The sequence below is a fragment of the Panthera uncia genome, assembly GCF_023721935.1.
Source record: "Panthera uncia isolate 11264 chromosome B2 unlocalized genomic scaffold, Puncia_PCG_1.0 HiC_scaffold_24, whole genome shotgun sequence".
Taxonomy (NCBI): Eukaryota; Metazoa; Chordata; class Mammalia; order Carnivora; family Felidae; genus Panthera; species Panthera uncia.
Window position 1 is genome coordinate 78,251,426 of NW_026057580.1, and position 24,076 is coordinate 78,275,501.

Genomic DNA, 24,076 nt, shown 5'->3' on the forward strand with positions numbered 1-24,076 from the left:
TTAAAAATGTATATGTTTCTATAAGCATTTCCTTACACTAAACACAGGATCAGGATCTGAAAGAGACATTGTCAGTTTTTCGCAGAGAGTGGTCCAATTTTCACAATTCAGTACATCAGATGGCGGAGCTGAACATAACATTTGCAAGGCTTCATATCTCACCTATAATTTAAAAGACTTTTATTAATACCCAGCCACTGGAACACTACCAATGCTCCAAATATTAAAAATCGAAAAGCAGTCTTATCTAGATAATTGTTTTAAAGAGCCAACTACTGAAAAATCAAAGGTTCTTTTACAAAACAATTTTGAGAACTGATTTTTTTAAACTAAGTGTTAAACAGGAAAAAAATAAGTTGTTAATTTTACATAAAGCAAAAATTAAAACATAACTGTGTGAGATTCTAGGTCCTATATCTAAGTGAATGAAGAATGGTGGCCGAATCTGAATCATCAGGGCAAGGTTTTCCAATGGCCTTGTTCCACAGACTTCCCTTACTAAAGTAGACACCCATAGGTGGTCCTATAATTTGGGGGCCTTAATTTAAAAATAGCCTAATATGCCCCTAGTGAAGCATCCCCATTCCAGAATATAGGAACAATTCTCACAAAACAATTTGGACTAGTTTTTGATGCTGTACCACATTTTCCGACCTTCAAACCACTGAGATAGAAAGCAATGTAATGCAAAACTGAATTTCTGTATTGTCACAAAAAGCTTACTTCTTAATCATTCTTCTCAAATATTAATCAGAGTTCCTTCAAAACAGTATGACCCAAAGGACAACAGTGGAAAATAGCCCTTCTCCAATCAGAAATGGAACATGGCTTCTGCCCCACCACTCTCCAATTAGTGAATAATAACTCACTGATTCCAACCCATTCCTCAAAATCTGGTTCTTTCCCCTGCTGAAATAAGTGAAATCTAGTGGTTTAAAAAAGGGGAAGAGGGAGGGGCAGGAGGGAGCAGTAGGGGCCAAGCTTAGGAAACCAGACCCTTTAAATCAGGGTATCAAGTTTTACGTGAAAAAGAATATACACGCACTTAAAAGTGTCTATATATTCATATGAAAGAACTCCTAAATACAACTGTATTTGTAATAGGGATTGGGGGACTTAGGAATGATTTCAGAAACTTTAATTTTTCCTTTTCAGTTAATTTTTAGGACAAAATCCCATTAAGAATTTACTACTAGGGGCACCTGGGTGACTCAGTCGGTTGAGCATCCGACTTCGGCTCAGGTCATGATCTCATGGTCTGTGAGTTCGAGCCCTGCGTCGGGCTCCATGCTGACAGCTCGGAGCCTGGAGCCTGCTTTGGATTCTGTGTCTCCCTCTCACTCTGCCCCTCCCCTGCTCATGTTCTGTCTCTCTCTCTGTCAAAAATACACAAACATTTAAAAAACAATTTTTTTAAAGAACTTACTACTAGCAGAAGCATAATAAATGTTTCTGAACAAGTATAAATTTCCAAGTAATCCACTTAAACTGAAGACAATAAGATGTTATAGAAAAGTCGAGACTCATTTCTAATATCTTTTGAAACATTTACTAGGAATCTAGAAAATAAACCAGAGGTGAAATGCTAAAAATTATTATGTGATTAAAAAAAAAAACATCAGTGGGAGTAAATCCTAACTATTCATTTAGTTTAATATGAAAAGTTGACTATTTTCTATTTCATACTGACTTAACAAAATAATACTTGATAAATAGTAATTTATATAGTCTTAAAATATAAACAGGCACAATTCAATAGAACTGCTTCTTAAAAATCCCTTTTCCGGGGCACCTGGGTGGCTCAGTTGGTTGAGTGTCCGACTTCAGTTCAGGTCATGATCTCACGGTCTGTGGGTTTGAGCCCCATGTAGGGCTCTGTGCTGACAGCTCAGAGCCTAGAGCTTGCTTCCAATTCTGTCTCTCCCTCTCCCTGCCCCTCCCCCACTTTCAGTCTCCCTCTCTCTCTCAAAAACTAAACATTAAAATCCTTTTTCTAATCAATGAACACGTGTGAAAGTTGCTCACATTTTCTAGAAGTAGAAGGAACATTAAATGAAGATAGTTTTTCCTCAAAGAAATCACTAAAATATTACACACAAAGCAACAGTGAAAGAACAATTTGGGGGACAACTACTTATAACTTTATCCCTTTAAAACTGAAACTAGATGTAAAAATTTCCTCCTACAAACCATGAAAATTCTCTGAGAGCCTCCCTTACTCTGTGACCTCTTATTTCAAGACTGGAAAGTCTAGCAGGGTTATCAGTCTAGGAGCATCATGATAATAAACACTTATCCTCAAGAGAAACAGTCTAGCTGAGACTGAATATATTATATATATCATATATCTGACTAAACTTGATAGCTACCCTTTAAACTTACCTCTTTAGGTTGCCCAGGCTCCAACTGGTCTAAAATCAATTGTAATTTTCCTTGACAAAATTTGTAACTCTGTAACACAATTGACAAAACATTCATTTAGTAGACTTTTAGAAGTACTGCTATAAATTATTTTTTAATATAACTCCAAGCACAAAATGCATTCTGAGCAAGAAAAGGGGGTGATCTATTCTGACTTGGCAGAAAACTTGGAATTTGTTTCCCAAGGCATTTAAATGGGAACTGAATGTCTCAGGAGAACAGTGTACTACACGTATCTGAAAATTATTATTTGCTGAGCAACTTCAATGTGTAGAACATAAGATTCAAAAGATGTAAAGCCAAGATGTTTTGTGCCCAGAAATGTGAAATGAATGAAACAGTAAGATAAAACAAGAAGGCACTGCTAGTACCCTAGGCATAGCTACAATGCTGCTTGAATATTTTGGTTCCTTTGCTTTCCTGTACTTTCCTTAAGCCTTTCTCCAGGCCTCCTTTTTGGTGAAAAATTCCTGAGGTAAAAGTCTCCATCTAGAAAAAAGTTTATAATAGACCATAAGCTATGTTGGAAAAGGAAAGGGTCTTTTTCTTGATGAAGGCAGTTTAAATATGACTAATACCTAAAATAATCATCTAAAAATAAAACTGCCATTAAAATTATAGCTGTCATTTATTATCTTTTATGTAACAAGCCCTATATGATATAAATTCACAATGACTGAAACAGGAGAAATATGAAAACCAAGGTTGAATAACTTTTCCAAGTCCAAAGTTATCAGAACTCAGATTCCCATCCACATTTTTGCTATCTATACTCTTTCTCTTCCAGTTAGGTACATCATGATGACTCAAATTTTTATCAGTTACTTCATCTCCAAAGTTATATATAATTATCCTTTCAACATCTCCACTTGAATGTCTAATAAGCATCTCAAACTTAACATGTCCAAGACAGAATATTTTATTCCAAATCTGCTCCTTCCTGAAACTTCTCCATCCTCCTAAACCAGATTTTGTACTTAGATCAAAACTAGGACTCTCTCTCTGCCCCTCCCCCGTTCATGCTCTGTCTCTCTCTGTCCCAAAAATAAATTAAAAATGTTGAAAAAAAAAAATTAAAAAAAAAAAAAAAAAAAAACTAGGAGTCGGGGCACCTGGGTGGCTCAGTGGGTTGAGCAACCGACTCTTGATTTCAGCTCAGGTCATGATCCCAGAGCCGTGGGATCATGCCCCGCATAGGGCTCTACACTTAGTGTGGAGCCTGCTTAAGATTCTCTCTCTTTCCCTCTGTCTCCTTCTGCCCCTCTCCCCAACTCATGCTCAGGCTCTTTCTATACAATTAAAAAAAAAATGTATGTTAAAAATAGGACTCAATCTTGGCTCTTCACTTTCTCACTTCCTATATCCAATATTATTAAGTTCCAAAAGATAATCCCCAAGTTTCACAAACCTTAACACCAACTACCCCACACAACTTCCCTGCTAAAACCTTAAACCAAAGCACCATCGACTCTAGCCTAGACCACTTCAGTTCATCCTAACCAGTCTCCTTGCTTTGACTCATCCCATCCTACGCCACACCACCATCCCTTCTCTAGCAACAGTCAGATGGAGCTTTTCAAAGTTATACATCAAATCCATTAATCTCCCTTATTTCAACCTCACAAAAAGACCTCTCACATTATTCAGAATATAGGGAATTTACTTACATGATCTGGGCCCTTGATTCTTTAATACACGGTTATACAATTCTTCCCTCTGCCAGTCAGGCTTCAGTCTCACTGGCCTTTTTTCTCCATTTCTGGAAGATGCCATCCATGCTCACTTTAGCCTAAGAACCTTTACCATTGCCATTCCTCCTGCTGGGCAACACTCTTCCTCCAGAATTCTTCATGTCTGCCCTATTATGGCTTAGAATTTGGTCTTTTTTCACTATAGCATCCCCAATACCTGAATCAGTGCCTCATAGGCCCTCAATATACATTGGTTTAATACATAAATGACTCCAAAGTGAGTCTTCCCACAATGCTACATGGTCCCTAACAATACAGGGTACATAACCACTTTATTAAAAAAAAAAAAAAAACAAAAACCGTAACAGACCAATACTTCATTTCTTAAAGAGTCTCAGGTTTTGCTGAGTTTTCTTCCTTTCTAAAAGTATATAGTTCAGCTGTGAAGAACTCTGATACATGCTTTTTAAAAGCACTATATATTAAATAGATCTTTAATTTTTAATTTTTGTATTACAATTAAAATACTAAAATTTATGAATAATAATTACCAATGATAAACTAAGTATATGAATGTAGCAGTCTCACCAAATGAAAAAAAGATAACATAGAATATCTAAAATAGTATTTATATAAGCGTAAGTGCTAATATGCATTTGTGATACATAATGCATATATGTACTTTCAACAGTATATATACACATGCGTATAAGTGTCTAAAATATATGTAAAGTATATGTGTATATATATATATACTCATTCTACTCTATTGCTAGAAAAACATCCCCCCCCTTCACCTAGCCCTTTTGCCTCTCTTATAAACTTTATTTCTTCTGATCTGTCTACTTCCATCATGACTTTTACCAGATTATCTATGTCTAAAATGTCTTGCTGTCCAACTTACTAAAAAGAACTACAATTTCAAGGACATGAATCTTAATTGGATAGATGAAGTTTAAACCCCAGCTCAAACTAGTTATATGACTCTGGAGTCTTAAACCCCATCCTCAGTTTTCACATCTACCTCCCAGCATCACTGTAAGAATTAAATGGGAAAATTGTAAAGTCTTTTGCTTTATTGTTATAAAATTTTTAACCGAAGTAAATTTCCTGTTTCTCAAGAAATTTTTTTTGAAAAATTTTTAATGTTTATTTATTTTTGAGAGACAGAGCACAAGCAGGGAAGGGGCAGAGAGAGAGGGAGACACAGAATCCAAAGCAGGCCCCAGGCTCTGAGCTGTCCACACAGAAGTTGATGCAGGGCTCGAACCCACAAACTGTGAGATCGTGACCGAAGTCAGATGCTAAACCACTGAGTCCCCCAGGTGCCCCTCTCAGGAAATTTTCTATGAAAAAATATAAAATAACTGACTCTACCTACCAACTACCTACTCAAGATCAAAAAAATCTAAAGATATATTTCATTGATTTCCATAGATTCCCATTCTAATCTAGTCCCTTTTTCAATATAGAGGCATGCTCTACAACAACCCTGATAAATGGGGAGCCAGACATTTTTTGAACATTCTCAACTACAGTGAGTTCATATTTGGGGAAGCAACCAATATTATGTCAAAGTAGCAGTCAAAAAGGGTAATTACATAGACCTTAACAAAATTCATTTACTTAAATGCTCTCCATGACAAAGCCTTTGTTTCCAATCTTCTGTGCAATACTCCAAACAAGCAACCCTTTGTCTCTGAAAATGGTTTTGCCTTTTATTTAACAAAATGATTAAGGCTAATCAACATGATGATCCCTCAAATTACCTCCTCTTTCCCCCAATATTATTCTGTGGTGAGTTAGCCAAATTAAAAGATCTTTTCTTAGCCCTCATGATAGACTTCCCTCTTGCAGCAAATTACCATCACTTCCACCTTGAAATTCATCCCCCTCCTTAAATTCCCTCTAGCCTTCATTACAGCTAGTTACCATCACTTCCACCTTGAAATTCACCCCACCCCCACCCCCGCAAGTTCCTACCCAGTGCATTGTGGTTTGGCGCCTTCTTGTCTGTCCCACCTTTTGGTTTCTCCTGGCCCTCTGAAACTGTTTTTCCTAGGGTCTCGCCTATTTTAGGTGGCTTCCATAGGAATTAAACAGAGATGACTCATACTGTGTTATCCCCAACTTTTCTTGAGTCCTGCATTTTCAACACTTGTTACACCATTGAGATACCTTACTGGTACTTGAAATTCAAAATCTTTAAAAATAAATGAAAGTGAACTTCCATATTCTTCTCCACACCTAAACCTCCTTTCTAATCCCAGGCGTGGTTTATGACACCCCATGGTCTTGTAGCCACTTTGGCTTGAAATCATAGCAAGACTTTTGACTCTATACCCACTCTGCACTACCCTCCTGCCCAAAACACTTGAATAACTAAGTTTAATGATCCTATGTCTGTAATTCTCACATCAGTCCCTATTTATTCCTACAAAGCCTCCATAGTTCAGGCCTTCTTCAGCTTTCTTACCCACTCATGCCCTTCTGCACATAACTCAAGTAAATCTCCCGAACACATTTTTCTGTTCAGAAACTTAAAATGATTTCCTTTTACTTACAAAACAATCCAGTTTATCCTCTGAATGCATTCATTTATTCCTTAAACATTTATTTGGCATCTACTATGTTTCAGATACCTATTATGTACCAGGCACTTGAATTTTATAGCTAGGAGCAATAATTAAGATCTAATCCTTTATCCATAATTTGGCCTTAACCTACCCTTTCCATTTACTCCTCACAAACTCTTTGTTTAAACTCTTCACATAAACTACAGGTTCCCCAATACGCCATTCTTTGTTGATTGAGAGCTTTTGTCCATTCCCTTGTCTAAAATACTTTCCTCTATTGCTCTGATATTCTTAGTTACAAGGATTCTTCTTTAGATTTCCTAGGACACATTATTTCTACCTTACAACTCTGTTATTTGTGTACATATCCTCTTCATCTCAAGTAAGCTCCTTGAAGACATAATGTGTATATAATTAATCTTTTCACTTTTGCAGTGCCTATTACAAAATATTACACAAAGTATATGCTCAATACATATTTGTTGGGTTGAAGTCCCTCAATTCTACCATACTTGCCTTTTCTCCCAGGTTATAATACAAATTCAAAAAGCACAGACTTGAGGCACCTGGCTGACTCAAAGGGTGGAGTGTGCAACTCTCCATCTTGGGGTTGTGGGTTCAAGCCCCGCATTGAGTGTAGAGATTGCTTAAAAATAATAAAATCTTGGGGCACCTGGGTGGCTTAACTGGTTAAGCATCTGGCTCTTTGACTCAGCACAGGTCATGATCTCGATTCATGAGTTTGAGCCCTAAGTCGGGCTCTGTACTAACAGCTCAAAGCCTGCTTAGGATCATTTCTCTCCCCTCTCTGCCCCTCTCCCACTCATTCTCTCCCCCCTCCCCTTTCTTTCTCAAAATAAATAAATTTAAAAAGAAATAAAACAAAAAAATAAAATCTTTTTTTTTTTAAAAAAGCATAGACTTTAATAGTTATTTGATTGGAGCTGCCTCATCAATCTATTTACTACCCCTTTATCACTTAATTATGAATTCTGTTAATTATCTTAAATATAGTACATACTGGGGCACCTGGGTGGCTCAGTCAGTTAAGTGTCCAACTTCAGCTCAGGTCATGATCTCGCAGTTTGTGGGTTCAAGTCCCAAGTCCGGCTTTGTGCTGACAGCTCAGAGCCCGGAACCTGCTCCAGATTCTGTCTCTCTCTCTCTCTCTCTCTCTCTCTCTCTCTCTCTCTCTGTCCTTCCCTGCTTGCACTCTGTCTCTGTCTCTCTCAAAAATAAACATTTAAAAATTTTTGGAAAAAAAAGAAAAAAACATAGTATATACTACTCTTTAAAAATGCTATTTAAGCAATAAAAACTTTTGTTACACTGGACATCAGAATGAGCCTAATATTTGCCTTAAAGGTTACCCTTTTGTTTTTTTAAGGTAGCTGTGTGTTATTGTGCATCAGTGAATGAACATCAATTGCGATAGCAACCAACTAATAACTTTGTTAACTGGAGCAAAGTAGATAGTGTGTCCCATTTAATACCAATTTGTTAAGATTTTTCAGCTGTTGCAGATATTTCTTAGATTGAAAATTCCTGGGGTGAGTAGTATCGGCCCACTTGATTTGTAGAGCAACATATCTGTTGGCAGTATCAATATGGGTAGACACCTTCCAAAAGGAAGTTTCTTCCCCAACATATTTACATATGTTAAAGCATAAACTACACAAATCATTTCTAGCACAGTCTAAGGAGAAAGAGCAAGAAATAAGATCGATAATCTAAGATTTGGTCCTCTGTATAATCATATAGATCCTAATTAAAGGTATTTATATGCTAAAATAAGATTGGGATAGATTTCTTTCAATTGAAATTTACTAAAGATTGCAAAAATTAATCATTCTGTAATTTTTTTGCTAACAGTTATCATTAATTACAACATATACTAAAGAATATTCACATTATTCAATGACTACACTTAAATAAAATCAAACTACCCTCAAAATTAATGTACCCTAGAAGTCTCCAAATGTTTGGCTTGTAAACTGTATAAACCATTAAAATACAAGCAAAGACAGACAACATTACTGTGGTCTGAACAATATAACTATTGGAAATAAGAAATATATAACTATCAAACCTAATGATATTTCAGGCTTTAATATGTCTAAATGCACAATTTCTCTATTTTTAATTTTAAAAATCACCCAATGATGATAAATAGGACAACAGCAAACATTTAGTTCTTATGCCAGGTTGTGCTGAAAATGCTTTACATACATTAAGTCCACAAAGCAAACCTATAAGGTAGGTTCTATTACTATCTCCACTGTAACAGATAAGAAAACCGAGGCACCGAGAGAAGAAACCAAGGTCCACAATTCATCAATGGCAGAGCAAAACTTTATTTCAGACTGGTTTGTCTCCAAGATTCAGAATGACTTAGTTTCCTATAGAATAGCTTTTTCAAATTTTAGTGCTTCTAAAACTTTTTAAATTATGCGCCTGCCTTTCATTATGCCTTAAATATGGAACAAAGTTACTAATTCAAAACAAAAGCAATGCTTTAAAAACATTTCCAAGTGAAAAATGTTCCTTAATTTCCTATGTTTTATGGTTTAACAAAAACAGCTTTCACTTTAAAAGTGCTGCCATTGAGAGGTAATAACAAAAATCTATTAATATTTTAAAGTATAAAGAAACTTTAGATATTCATCAAGAAGATACTTAGCACTGTTAATCAAAGAAATTAGTTTTTCTGGTGTCAGACTGTCTCAAGAGATAACTATTAGGCAAGCAAGCAAGTTCACACCTGCACCTGCCCAAACCTCCCCAGCAATCCACCTGCCTCCAACCTAAAATGAAGCAGCTGCATTATCAATGCTACCATCTTCCTGTTCTCTAGTTTCAGCTACCTTTCCCTTTCATTTCTGCTTTTAAGACTTTAGGCTCCTATCTTTTTCTGCTTATAAAACAAGAATAATCAAAATCTTATGAATTGAGGGCAACTAGAGATGGAAGAACTTGTGAAGTGCAGTTTGGGCTGTGTATTTCCTCCTGTTCTCTGGCTGATGTTGCTGAAAAAGAGGAGTCTTACAAGACTCCGTAGCATGAAATCCTCAAAAGCAGAATTCCTCACCAAAAAGAGCACTGTAAAAGCTTTGAAGACTGTAGGAGAGGCCAGAAAATGGGTTGAACTCAAAATACTCTAAGGTTTGAGAAGTCCGGATAAAACATACATTAGGGTCCTTGAAAGCAAATACTCTCAAAGACAGAAGAGAGACCATCCACCCAATAAAGGGAAAAAGCTACACAAAAAATCTTACTGGAAAAATTCAAAGCCTAGCACAAGATGGAGTTCAGACTGTTCCCAGGAGGTGGTTCAAGCACAAAGTTGAAGGAATAGTATCTCCTTTTCTATGAATTAAAAAACAGGAAAGACCAGCCCTGGCCTTTGTGTAAGAGGTGAAGACAGGTGAACTAGCAGGGATAGAGGCCCTAATACAGTAGTTTCCTATCGCCGCTTTAAAAATTACCATAATCTTAGGGACTCAAAAGAACAATGCATTTATTATCTTACAGTTCTGGAAGTCACAAATCTAAAACACATCAGCAGGGTTGTGTTGCTTCTGGAGGCTCTGGGGCAGAATTCATTTCCTTACCTTTTCCAGCCTCTAAAGATTGCCTGCAGTTTTCCTTAGCTCATAGGCTTCCTTCTATCCTCAAAGCCAACAACCACCTCACTCCAGCCTCTATTTCAACCCACATAGTACCTTCCCTGACTCTGACCCTCCTGAGGCTCTCCTATACAGATGGCTGTGATTGATTATATTTGACTCTCCTTGATGAGGATAGTCTTCCCAGCTGAAGATCCTTAATTTAATCACATTAACAAAGACCCTTGGGCCATGTAAGCTAATATATTCACAGGTTTGGGGGATTCAGACGTGGATATCTTCAAGGGGTCCTTTAAACTGCCTACCATAGATACCAAGGATGGGTTTCAAACACAGCCTGTCTTGAAAGCAAATAAACAGTAAATGCCTTAAGTAGGTTCACATTATGCAAGGGCAACAGGTTAATGCTATCCTAAACTCACCTCCTCCACACAGTGTACACCTTGGGGTTCCTTTGGAACATAATTAAATAGTTTGCACACTATAAAACAGCAAAATGCCTGTGCTGTACCACACTGAATATGGTTAAGAAAGAAGAAAACAAAACAACTGCACTAGAAAAGGACATGACTTTTAAAAGCTTAATGTATATTAGAGGTAATCCTCTTCCTTCTCAGCTGTAGAAAATGACCCAGAAAAGCTCAGTTAGAAACCATACAGGACCACAGCTGAGACATTGTCTATTTTAGTATGTCTCTGAATGGCATCCACTTCAGCACATCCTTTAAGACATGAAAGCTAACATATATAGAGCAGCAGCAACAGTTCTAAGGACTTGATACACATTAACTCTGTTAACAGTCTCAACAACCATATGAGGTTAAGTGGTATTATCGTTCCCATTTTACAAATGAGAAACACTATGGCACAGGGAAGTTAAGACATTTGTCCAGGGTCACACAGCTAGTAAGTGGTGGAACCAAGATTTGAACTCAAGCAGTCTCCAGGTAGTATAAGCATGGAACAAAGACTTTAGAGGGTGAGAAACCAGGCTTAAATTCACAGTTCACTCCTAACTAGCAATATGAGTTTGGGCAAATTACTTACCTATAACCTTGCCTTTTTTTCCTGTAAAGTTGACTAGTAACACCTATAGTAAAGACAAAGTCAAGTACAGGGACCAATATATGGCAGAAATCTCAGTAACAGACAGCTAGTATTATTATTTCTATCTTTCCAACATTACCTTGCTTCTTTCAAGGTTTTCATTACCTTACTTTTTTCAAGGTTTAATCACAATACCAAATCTTTTCAGTGCTCTGTTCAAAATTATAATAAAAACCAATCTCTCTATTTTTTAATATTCTCAAACATACATTAATAGTGTCCAAGGCCAACCATGTCCAAAGATTTTCAATAATAGGTCAGAAATCCATATATAACCAGGCTGCAATTTTAAAAATAATAACAATGAAATAAAGCCTACTCTTCGCAAACTAGAAATTTTCTACTAGTATCAAAACAGCATGGGAATGCAAGCTGGTGCAGCCACTCTGGAAAACAGTACAGAGGTTCCTCAAAAAACTAAAAATAGAACTACCCTACGACCCAGCAATTGCACTACTAGGCATCTATCCGAGGGATACAGGTGTGCTGTTTCAAAGGGACACATGCACCCCCATGTTTATAGCAGCACTATCAACAATAGCCAAAGTATGGAAAGAGCCCAAATGTCCATCGATGGGTGAATGGATAAAAAGATGTGGTGTATATACATATATATATATATATGTATATATATATGTATATACACATATACCCACACACACACACAATGGAGTATTACTCGGCAATCAAAAAGAATGAAATCTTGACATTTGCAACTACGTGGATGGAACTGGAGGGTATTATGCTAAGTGAAATTAGTCAGAGAAAAACAAATATCATATAACTTCACTCACATGAAAACTTTAAGAGACAAAACAGATGACCATAAGGCAAGGGAAACAAAAATAATATAAAAACAGGGAGGGGGACAAAACAGAAGAGACTTATAAATATGGAGAACAAACTGAGGGTTACTGGAGGGGATGTGGGAGGGGGGATGGGCTAAATGGGTAAGGGGCACTAAGGAATCTACTCCTGAAATCATTGTTGCACTATATGCTAATTTGGATGTAAGTTAAAAAAAAAAAATAAAATGAAATTATCAAATGAAAAAACAAACAAAAAACCAACAGCAGCATCAGAATTGTTTACTCAATGTTATTCACAGAACAATTCAGATTTTTCTAAGTCCAGAGCAAATAATTTATCAATTTGGAAAGCATTATTACCAACATCAGTATTTATTGGAATGAATGACTGATATATCTTCGGACACCTTTTCAACCCTGAACATATTAATTCAGCCTCTCTTTAGTAATTTACACGTAAGAGAGTCTCCTTTCACTAAGCAAAAGCATACCCACACATCTCCTAGAGTTCTGCCAAACTAAAAGAGCTGTCAGGGTAGTTGTGGCATTCATATCTTTTTTCCAAAAGTCCAGGGATCCCATGCCTTGTTGGTGGACACAGTTCACTTTCAACTCAATTAGAGCTTTCTGAAATAAAGTCATACTCATGGGGCAAACACTTGAAAACGCAGTTATACCCTGTGGACATCCCAAAAGAAGCCATATAAACTTAAAGTCTGATTTGTTCCCAAGAATAAAACCTGAACAAAATAAAAAACAAGAACATCTTTAGAAAGTATGACCCCATTTCTACCAAAGCTTTGAATTTCTTCAAAAACCTATGATTCTAGGACTGGAAATAATTTAGTCTGAACACCTGGACTTCTTAGAACTAATTAAAGATATTCCATTTTATTTTTCTTTCATTGTTCAATTCCAATGTAAACAGATGGTTCATTAAATCAGTAAGAAAGTATGATCCTGTGAGCCCCCAGAGTCCTAAAGTTGGGTTTTCCTATGCTTTTTAATTCCAGAAAGTCCTTGATCTGAAGAAGCAGTTCCATAAACCTACTGAAATAAAACAAAACTAAAATCCCTATAACCCAGTTTCTTCCAAAGAGTACGTCAACAAGGAAATATTAAGGGCTACAATGTGAAGAAAATTCATAATCTTTGCCATTTCCTCCATCATATCAAGAAAACAAACTTGAGGGGCACCTGGGTGGCTCAGTCCATTAAACGTCCGACATTGGCTGAGGTCATGATCTCACAGTTCATGGGTTTGAGCCTTGTGCATCAGGCTGTGGTGCGCTGATAGGTCAGAGCCTGGGGCCTGCTTTGAATTCTGTGTCCCCCTGTCTCTCTGCCTCTCCCCAACTTATGTTCTCTCTGTCTCAAAAATAAGTAAATAAACTTAAAAAACTAATTAATTAATTAAAAATCTTTAAAAATAAAGAAAACAAACTTGACTTGTAAAATTCAAAACTTAGCACAATCTCTCCTTAGCAGAGCAACTTTTAAGTTCTGCCTTAACTACTTCCAAACATTTTTCCTTCATAAGTGCAGTCTCAACTGTGACCAATATACATACTTTTTCACATTTCACCCCAACTCCCCAAATCCCTTTTTGGCATATAGTTAGGATCTGTTATAGCTATATCCCAACATTAGCACTAATTAGGTGAAAATGTTTCATTAGAAATATCAGGTAGGATTCACAGAAAGGTCAGACCGACTCTACCTGGCCTGAAAGTTTTTGTGGGGAAGTTCATGGTACATGCATAAGGCTTTATTCTAACTAGTTTCCTTTGTCTTCTATTAGGTCTAGTCTAACCAGTGGCCTTTCTGCTAGCTTTGCTCTAGCCAAGTGACAAGGATTCCAATAACCTGGAAAGAGAAAATGTAAAACCTCAAATCTCTTGATGCCAAAAAGAAGCTCATGTTTTAAAACTAACAATTTAGAGCAACTTTCATCTCAGAAGATAAGGGAAATGTTTTATCTCTATATCTTATCTATAATGTAGTTAAACTTTGATTAATAAAAATCAATTGGGAATAAGATGTTTTGTTTAAACCTTAAGCAGATCTTTCAAGTGTTATTTTTTGAATCCAAAATCAATTAGTTTATTTCCATACCTCATTAAGATTTGTCTTAGATATAATGTAATCAATCACTGAACATATAATTCTAGAAGATGTTATTTCATGTACTAAATCTTTAAGGTTAGATAAATATATTTTTAAGATTTTAAGATTTTTAAGATTAGTTATTTAAGATTAGATAAATCTTAAAACTGGAAAGCAGAAAAAAATCTAGCTAACAAAAAATGTATTGAAGCTACTGATTATTAAATATCATTTCAAGGGGCACCTGGGTGGTTCAGTCGGTTGAGCGTCCGACCTCGGCTCAGGTCATGATCTCACAGCTCATGAGTTCGAGCCCCTCATCGGGCTCTGTGCTGATAGCTCGGAGCCTGGAGCCCACTTCGGATTCTGTATCTCCCTCTCTCTGTCCCTAACCCACTCGCATTCTGTCTCTGTCTCTCTCAAAAATAAACATTAAATAAATAAATAATCATTTCAAGACATAAATGCAAAACAAAACAACACACCTGATTGAAAGATGAATCACTATCAGAGCAATTGTCTGTGCAGTAACTGTTGCTCTTCTCCTTCTGGATTTTTTTCTGACTCTCTTGACTTCGTACCTCATCTTCTTCAAACTTGTTAATCATAGATTCCACCACTACCATCATGATGTTCTTCAGGGAATGCATCATTTCTTTGTATCTTTAAATTCAAAGCAGTCTTGGTAAGAAAAAGACTATTAGCACAAATTAAAACGCTCAGCTCAATTAAACTATCTTATTATTTTTTCTGTAAAGTCCCTTTAAAAGCACAATTCTAAAGAAAAAAAATGCAAGTCAGTTTTTCTTAAGGAACAAATGGCACAACAATTCATACAACAGAAATAAAAATTAATAGGAAATCTAAAACATGTGTTATTCCCCAGGTTTCTTCATCTGATTACATGGACCAAGGTAGTAAAATTAACAGAATCTAAGGCAAGATGTTCCAATGGTATGGATACCAGTAATTAGCAACAGTCAACTGTTATTATCATACTATCAAAACAGTCTATTTTACATGTCACTTTTATTCCTTGTTTTATTTCTACCTCTTTCTCTATTTTCCTCCCTTCCTCTATTTTCTTTCTTTCCCTTTTCCCTGCCTATACTTTATATCTATAGGCACCTATAGCCACCATTGAGGCCTAAATAAGAGTTAAGCTATCAGTGGGTCCTTCAAAACAGAGACTAAAAAACCCACTGTCAGTAATGTTAAAAAAGGGATTCCTGAAATAGGTAAGAGTTTGAAATGGATGGCTTCTAAATCCCTTTTAGCTCCATGGGTCTGAAAATCTCAGAAAGAACTTATAAATAAATTTCTCTACTTATTAAGTGCAAACTCTCAAGCATCCACATTAATATTAGATTGAGATGCCCAAAACCCTAGAAATAGAATTTTAGAGCTAGATGAAACTATAAAAAAAAAATCTAATCTAACCCTTTATTTACAAATGAGGAATATGTGACCTGGACCACTGAAATTTCTACATTTAAAACAAAAAAGCCATAAATATTTAAGTAAACATAGTGAATACAATACTAAATTTGGAATCAGAAAACCTGGATTACAATCCTGATAACTTTACATACCAGATTTGTCATCCCAGGTAAATTTCATTTTCCTCAGTTATAAAATGTGACAAAAAGAATACAATCTAGCTGACCTATTTCACTTAGCTGTAGCAAAACATAAGAGTATGTATCTGAAAGTTCTTTGTAAATATAAAGTATGATACATATATTTATCATTTATCATTTAATAATGAAAATACTTGAGGAAAATAGGCACAGAAACTTCCTCTTTCTTTATATTTCTGGTATATGGGTCATTGTAACTCCACAAATCAAAGGAAGAATAGGTGAGTTATTCTTATATTAAAGGATAAAACCATGCTGGGGGATTTGGATAGAAGACTAAGATTTTAAAGTTTAAAGGAGTTTTACAATCTATTTTAAATTATATGATACAAATTACATATTATTCTATACATATTACATACAAATTATGTAATACAAATTACATAATTCTATACATAACTTAAAATATATTCTCATACATTTAATGATTTAGCAACATAATTTATGTAATATATAACTAGAAGCAAATTTAATATAATACATAGTTATAGATGTATAGATTTTCAAAGCACCAGAAACGGTGAGAAAACACAAAAATATTAAATTAGATGGTAATAATTAGAAACAATATAGGAAGAAAACATGTACAGAAGAGAACTGTTACAGAGGTAAGAAAGAGTCCAGGGAAGATCCAAGTTTGAGGTAAGAGGATACAAAGAGCAAGAAAGAATCCTAAGACACTCATTAGACTAATTGGCAAAGTAGCTATAGGATAACAGAGAAGAGGCTCCAGCTTTCTCCTCTACACATTCTCAGCAGCAAGAAATAGGGACACATAACAATGCCCTGGGAGCAATCAAGACCTATCCATCAAAAGCTGCTCTCTTCTTCCACAGTAAGTGGATTATAGCTGGACACAAGTCTAAACTACAGTCCCCAGACTCCTTTGCAGTCAGGTATAGCCATGTAAACAAGAGAAGTCCTGTCCCCTTAAAAATTACAATATGGTAATTTAATGAAGACATATAAAAGTAAAATCTCAATGATGTATAAGGTAAGATTATGGGTAAGTAAAATCCACAGAAAATCTTTAAGTTTCATTTTAGACATGTTTCCTCCAGACCTGTTTGAAAATACCAACATGAATTCTTCTGCAAGAAGTATCAGCAAACTGTCCAGAGAAAAAAATAAGAATAATTCTTTTCTTTTTATTGTTTTTAAAAAATTTAAGTAATCTCTCCACCAACATGGGGCTCGAACTCACAACCAAGAACTAGAATCACATGCTCTACCAACTGAGCCAGCCAGGCACCCCAAGAATAATAATTCTTAAAATTTAAACATCAAAAACAAACAAAAAAGCTAGAGAGCCAGACCCTAAATATCAAATGAACTATATACTTAAATAGTAGCCACTGCCATTTTGAAAAAGCCAAAGAAAAACAAACACAGGATGGACTATGAACACTATTAAGAAGCCTCATCAATACTCCAAGAAGTAAAAATAAGAAAAAGTTCTAAGAGGTAATGAATAAAAACCACATCAATTAACCCTGAAAATTTTACATGGTGAGTAGTTCTTACATATATGAGGAACCGATGATAGACCCTACAAATGAATTCTTTATTCTATAAAACTCTATTTAAAAAATAAATATCGGGACATCTGGGTGGCTCAGTTGGTTGACTGTCTGACTCTTGGTTTTCAGCTCAGATCATGATCCCAGGGTCGTAGGACTGAGCCTGCGTAGGGCTCTGCACTAAGCATGGAGCCTGCTTAATATTCTCTCATTCTCTCTCTCTCTCTCTCTCTCCCTCTCCCTCTCCCTCTCTCCCGTTTGTGCTCTCTCTCAAATAAAAATAAATATCAAAATGTTTAAGAAAATAATCTGTAATTATTACAGTAAAAATGCTGTTAATAAAAGTACTGTTGACTAATCATTAGTCCTAGGTAATTTCTGAAGAATCTCTCACACACACACACATACACAAGAAAGAAAAGAAAAGAGAGGAAGGAAGGAAGGAAGGAAAAGAGGAAAGAAAGAAAGAAAGAAAGAAAGAAAGAAAGAAAGAAAATAATACTCTGCACAACTGAAAATCTTTCATCTATGGTTCACAAAGCAGAAGACAAACATTCATTAAGATATTTAACATCTTTATGAGGTAATTATTATTGTTTTAATTTTTACACATGGATGAACTAAAACACAAGAAAATTAAATGACTTACCCAGAGATAAAAAAATAATTTCCTAATAGTCCCATATAAAACTTTGCTTTTAATATGAAAATTCTTTCATTCTCTAATAAAATATTTTAATACTCCTTTTAGAATAAGTTTTATAGTACTAACAGAAATAGATTATTAGAAATTATATTATCCAAAAATGAAGATGACTCTAGTGTTTGTTTTTTCTGCAAATCAAGAATTAGGAAATCTTGATCTGAATGGCTTTTACTTAATATATCTTAGTGCTTTGAACTTTATTAATTTATTGATAGGCATACACTGTTGCTTTGTTCAATAACAGATTTGTTTAGGTAATATAATCAGTTGTCACAAAGAGAAAGAGGTCCTGTCCAATGTCATAAAGAGTTTAACTATTTAAAAATAAATCGTATTTAATGCTTTAAAATACAATAGGTAACATAAGCTCAAGTACATAATACAGTTTTTGTAATACTGGAAAGATGAGCCACATTCTAAGCTTCCATATCTGCCTTCAAACCGCAATAGGAAGTAAGGCCCAGCATGGAGAGAAACCAGATTGCCAACAGCTCCTAGACACATCACATACATCCAAGCCCAGAGACTAGAATTAACAAAGCAAATGTCATATGTCCAAAGCATTACCAAAAATAAATTTGTGGGATCCAAATTTAAAAGATTTTACTATGTATAAAAATTCCATAAAATTTTTATTACAATAAAAAAAATCATTGCCATCTAGCTTCAGAAGGCAATTTTTAATATTACCTAATACACTAGTTACCCTAAGAATTAAAAGCTAAAGAACAGAGCTACAACAAGTATGAATTACGGAGAAACTAGAAGGGGTACCTGGCTGGCCCAGTCAGAAGAGCATCCAACTCTTAATCTTGGGGATGGGCCCCACATTGGTGTAGAGATTACTTAAATAAATAAAACTTAAAAAAAAATTTTTTAAAAGGAAAACCAGAAAACTATTTGTCCATGCTGCCCTTCATAGCCCTAAAGTCTTCTGTTGTGTCACATTTCATGCTAGGGGTAAAGAAAAAAAACAGACCTTCAAATTGTCAATCATATGCCAAGGACTGAAACACTAAAATGTGGAATATCCAAGTAGCTGAGCTTACATATGAGAAGGAAACCCTAAACCATCTTTCATCTCAGTGACTGTTCTGTATTAAATTGCACTTTGAGTAAGAGTTAGGCATTTTGTCATTCTACCCACTACTCAAGAACCCAGAGTGCCTCCCTAATGCCTTTATATCATCCCAGTTACTACTCTATATTAAATTGTACTTTGAGAGTTAGACATTTTGTCATGCTGCCCCCTTCTCAAGAACCCAGAGTGCCTCCTTAATGTCTTTGGTAACCATTTGGCTTCCATTTAAGGTTTCCATTCACCTGGCCAACTTTGAGCCTCACGACCTTTTTAGTCAAAAAGCCATTTCTTTGGGGGGGGGGTTGTTTTTGGTTTTGTTTTTTAAAGTTTATTTATTTTGAGACAGAGAAAGAGAAAAAGAAAGAGAGAGAGAGAGAGCGAGCATGTTCGGGAATGGGAGTGGAGCAGAGTGAGAGAGAGACAGAATCCCAAGCAGGCTCTTTACTGTCAGCTCAGTGGCTGAATCAGGACTCGAACTCACAAACCACGAGATCATGACCTGAGCTGAAATCAAGAGTTGGGCTCTTAATCAAGTGAGCCACCCAGGCACCCGAAAAGGCATGGTTTTTAAAACACCAAATCGAACAGAAACTATATGGTTCTCATTCTCTGTCAGACCAGAAAGGCAGGCAAGCAAGGAACAATACACATGGAGAGCATTAGGGCTGAAGGTCAGACATGTATATACCACACAAATCCTACCCTGAGGAATCTATAATAGATTAGCAGGGAGTCAATAACACAAGTAACTAGAAAAAAAAAAAAAAAAACTAGAAAAAAATATGTATGAATTCTTACAGGGCAACATATACCAAAAAGTGGTCCTAAAAGGGAAGTGAGAGAAAGACAAGCTCTACACTGGCCTCCAATATCAAACAACTGTACCTCTCTAAGCAAATCACTGAATTTGCCTCTCTGGGCCTGTAAATTAAGGACCTTAGAACAAATAATTTCCAAGGTATTTTCTAGCACTGATATCTTAAAGTTTTATGGAGTTAAAATTGATTTAACAAAAACTGAGCTCATAAGTGACTAACGTACTTTTTTTAGTTTTTCCATGACTACTGTCCAGCCATGCTGCATGACCCCTTATTCAAGGGTTTGTCTCTAGTATCCGTCCTCCCCCTCTTCCACGTAGTATTAGTTTAAAACTCCTCAAGTTTTCACTGTGGGCACATGGTCATCAGTTAGGTATTAAACTTCCCAGTCTCTGCTATAGGTAAGTTGGGCACATGACCATGTTTTAGCCAGTAGAAAGTGAGTAAATAAAGAATCTTGCTTTCTACCCTCCCTTCTCTTGTCCAGGCTGAAATCCTGTTGTGGAGTTAGTATGGCTGCTCCAACTATGCAGATGAAGGCAATATTCAAGAACAGAGATTGGTAAAATACATATTCTGGACCTAAACTAACCTACCACTTGTTTTTGTCAAGTTTTATTAGAACATACACACACTCTTATTTACATAGTGTCTATGGTTGTATTATTACTACAACAGCTTGCAAAGCCTAAAATATTTATTATACAGCCTTTTACAGAAAAAGTTGACTAGCTCCTATCCCAGATATGATGGAACAATAGAATAGAAAGAACCTGGGGTCCCTGGATAAAGTCATTCAGAAAATCCACCTACCTTTGCTGCATTCATGTACTTCTAAACTGTTATATAAGAGGAAAAAAAAGTGCTTTCTTTGAGCCACTGCATTTTGGTGTCTATTTGTGATAACTGTTTAGTATATTCTAACTAACATCCTCTTCCTCCATATTTCCATGCGATCTTTTGCATATATCATGGCACTTACCATCCTGTATTGAAATTACCTATTTCAAATTTATTTTTCAGTCTAATGTTAGACTCCTAAAAACACTATGGATTATTTGGGGGTAGGAGGCATCTTATTTAACAGTATAGCCCCAAGATTTAAAACCTAACATACAGTAGTTACTTATTAAATGCATGTGATATATAATAAGGAAAAAGAAAAAATAATTTACTGCTAAAGTCAGAATTATGTCAAATATCAATAACATAAAATTGATTATAATGGCAAGAAAAAATATCATTAATTCATCCAACAAGTACCTATTATATACCTAACATTTGCTGGGCATTTTCAAGGCATTATGGACACAGAAATAGAAAAAATAAAATTATCTACTTTTTGAGAGTTTACATTCTAGTGGGGAGACAATGAAAATGAGCATAAAATAAGCAAATACATATATTATCCCATATTAATCAGTGACGAAAAGTAAAGAAGAAAAAAAAGCAAGGTAAGAAAGAGAAAAAGTAAAAAGGGAAAGGCCATTGTTTTATATAGAGAGATCAGGGAAGGCCTCTCTGGTAAGGAGACATGGAACTGAGACCTTAAAAAAGTAAAGGAGAATTAGAAACAAGCCAAGGATATTCCCTCCCACCACTGCTTTTCAACATCCTATGGGAAGTCCTAGCTAATGAAATAAGACAAGAAAAGTAAAAAGGAAGCAAGATTGGAAAGGAAGAAATAAAACAGTGTTTGTAGATGCCATGATCATCTATGCAGAAAACCTGAAAAAACTGACAATAAAATTCCTAGAATCAAACAATTATAGCAAAGTTGCAGGATACAAATTTAATATGCAAAAATCAATCACTTCTCTGTATACCATCAATGAACAAGTAGAATTGGGAATTTAAAACATACTATTTACATTAGTACCCCAAAAATGAAACACTTCCGTATAAACCCAACAAAATATATATAAGATCAGTATAAATAAAACTGTAAGTTTCAATTGAAAGAAATCAAAGAAGAACTAAATAAACTGAGAAATAGTCCATGTTCATAGATTAGGACAATACAATATTGTCAGGATGTAAATTCTTCTCAACTTCATCTATAAATCCAATGCAATCCCAATCAAAATCCCAGGAAGTTATTTAGTGAATATAAACAAACTGATTCTAAAGCTTATACAAAAAGGCAAAAAAAGAAAAAAACAGAATAGCTAGCACAATACTGAAGGAGAAGAATGAAGATGGAGAACTAACACTACTCAACTTCAAGACTTGACTTTGAAACTATAAACCTAAGTAATCATACAGTGCAGTATTCACAAAAGAAAAGATAAGTAAATCTGTGGAACAGAGTAAGAGCCCAGAAGTACCCTTAAATATAATCAACTGATCATTGACAAAGGAGCAAAAGCAATAAAATAAAACAAAAATAGTCTTTTTAACAAATGGTGCTGGAACAACTGGACACCCACACACCAAAAAATCAATCTAGACATGTGCCTTACACCCTTCATAAAAATTAACTCATAATGGATCACAGACTTAAATGTAAAACACAAAACTATGAAGTTCTTAGAAGATAACATAGAAGGAAGTCTCAATGACCCTAGGTTTGGTGATGGCATTTTAGACATGACACCAAAGGCATGATCCATGAAATAGGTAACTGATAAGCTATACTTAATTAAAATGAAAATTAATATCTGCTCTGCAAAAGACACTGTCAAGATAATGCAAAGACAAGCTACAGACTTGGAGGAAATACTTGCAAACAACTTACTGATAAAGGACTATTATCTAAAGTACACACACACACACACACACACACACACACACACCTCTTAAAACTCAACAATAAGATAACAATCTGATTAAAAAATGGGCCAAAGATCTTAACAGACATTTCACCAAAGAAGATATATAGATGACAAAATAAGTATATGAAAAGATACTCCACATCTTATGTCATCAGGGAAACACAAACTAAAACAACGAGATATTACTACACTACTATTAGATAACTACTATTATAACACCCAAAATCTGGATCATGGATATCAAATGCTGGTGAGTAAGTAAAGCAACAAGAAACCTCATACAACGTTGGGGGAATACAAAAGGGTACAACCGCTTTGGAAGACAATTTTTTTTTTTAATTTTTTTTTTACGTTTATTTTTTTTTAACGTTTTTTTTAACGTTTATTTATTTTTGAGACAGAGAGAGACAGAGCATGAATGGGGGGAGGGGCAGAGAGAGAGAGGGAGACACAGAATCGGAAGCAGGCTCCAGGCTCTGAGCCATCAGCCCAGAGCCCAACGTGGGGCTCGAACTCACGGACCGTGAGATCGTGACCTGAGCTGAAGTCGGACGCTTAACCGACTGAGCCACCCAGGCGCCCCGGAAGACAATTTTATAGTTTCTTACAAAACTATACATACTTACCACATGACCAACAATCATGTTCCTTGGTATTTACCAAAGGAGTTGAAAACATATGCCCACACAAAAACCTGCACACAATGTTTATTGTAGCTGTATTCATAATTGCCAAAATCTGGAAGCAACCAAGGTGTCTGATACATCCAGACAATGGAGTATTACTTAGTGCTAGATATGAATAAGCTATCAAGCCATGAAAAGACATGGAGGAAACTTAAATGCATATTATTAAGCAAAAGAAGCCAATCTGAAAGAAAAATAATATGTGTTTCCAACTATATTATATTCTGGAAAAGGCAAAACTGCGCAGACAATAAAAGGATCAGTGGTTGCCAGGGATTTGGAGGGGGAAGAATGAAGAGGCAGAGCATAGAGGATTTTAGGGCAGTGAAATTACTGTGCGTAATCCTATAATTGTGGATACATGTCGTTATAAATTTGTACAATTCCACAGAATATACAACACTAAGACTAAGCCCTAATGTAAACCATCCCCCTAAGGGAGGGCTTTGCTTAGCTATTTGAGAAAGAACAAGACCAGGGTGGCTGGAGCAGTGTGAGAGGGAATATGGTAAGAA

The 24,076-nt window shown here is 35.6% G+C and overlaps 1 protein-coding gene across 2 annotated transcripts in view; it reads right to left on the bottom strand.

Annotated features, from left to right (window-relative positions):
• The window catches only part of TBC1D32 (TBC1 domain family member 32), a 201,284-nt gene that overhangs the window by 167,092 nt on the left and 10,116 nt on the right, over nucleotides 1–24,076 (bottom strand). For both annotated transcript variants that reach the window (XM_049654268.1, XM_049654266.1), the window contains exons 4-6: nucleotides 14,822–14,999; nucleotides 2,383–2,451; nucleotides 37–162 (exon numbers count right to left, since the gene is read on the bottom strand). In XM_049654268.1, coding sequence (XP_049510225.1) covers nucleotides 37–162; nucleotides 2,383–2,451; nucleotides 14,822–14,999 — 373 coding nt within the window. The remainder of the gene's footprint in view (nucleotides 1–36; nucleotides 163–2,382; nucleotides 2,452–14,821; nucleotides 15,000–24,076) is intronic.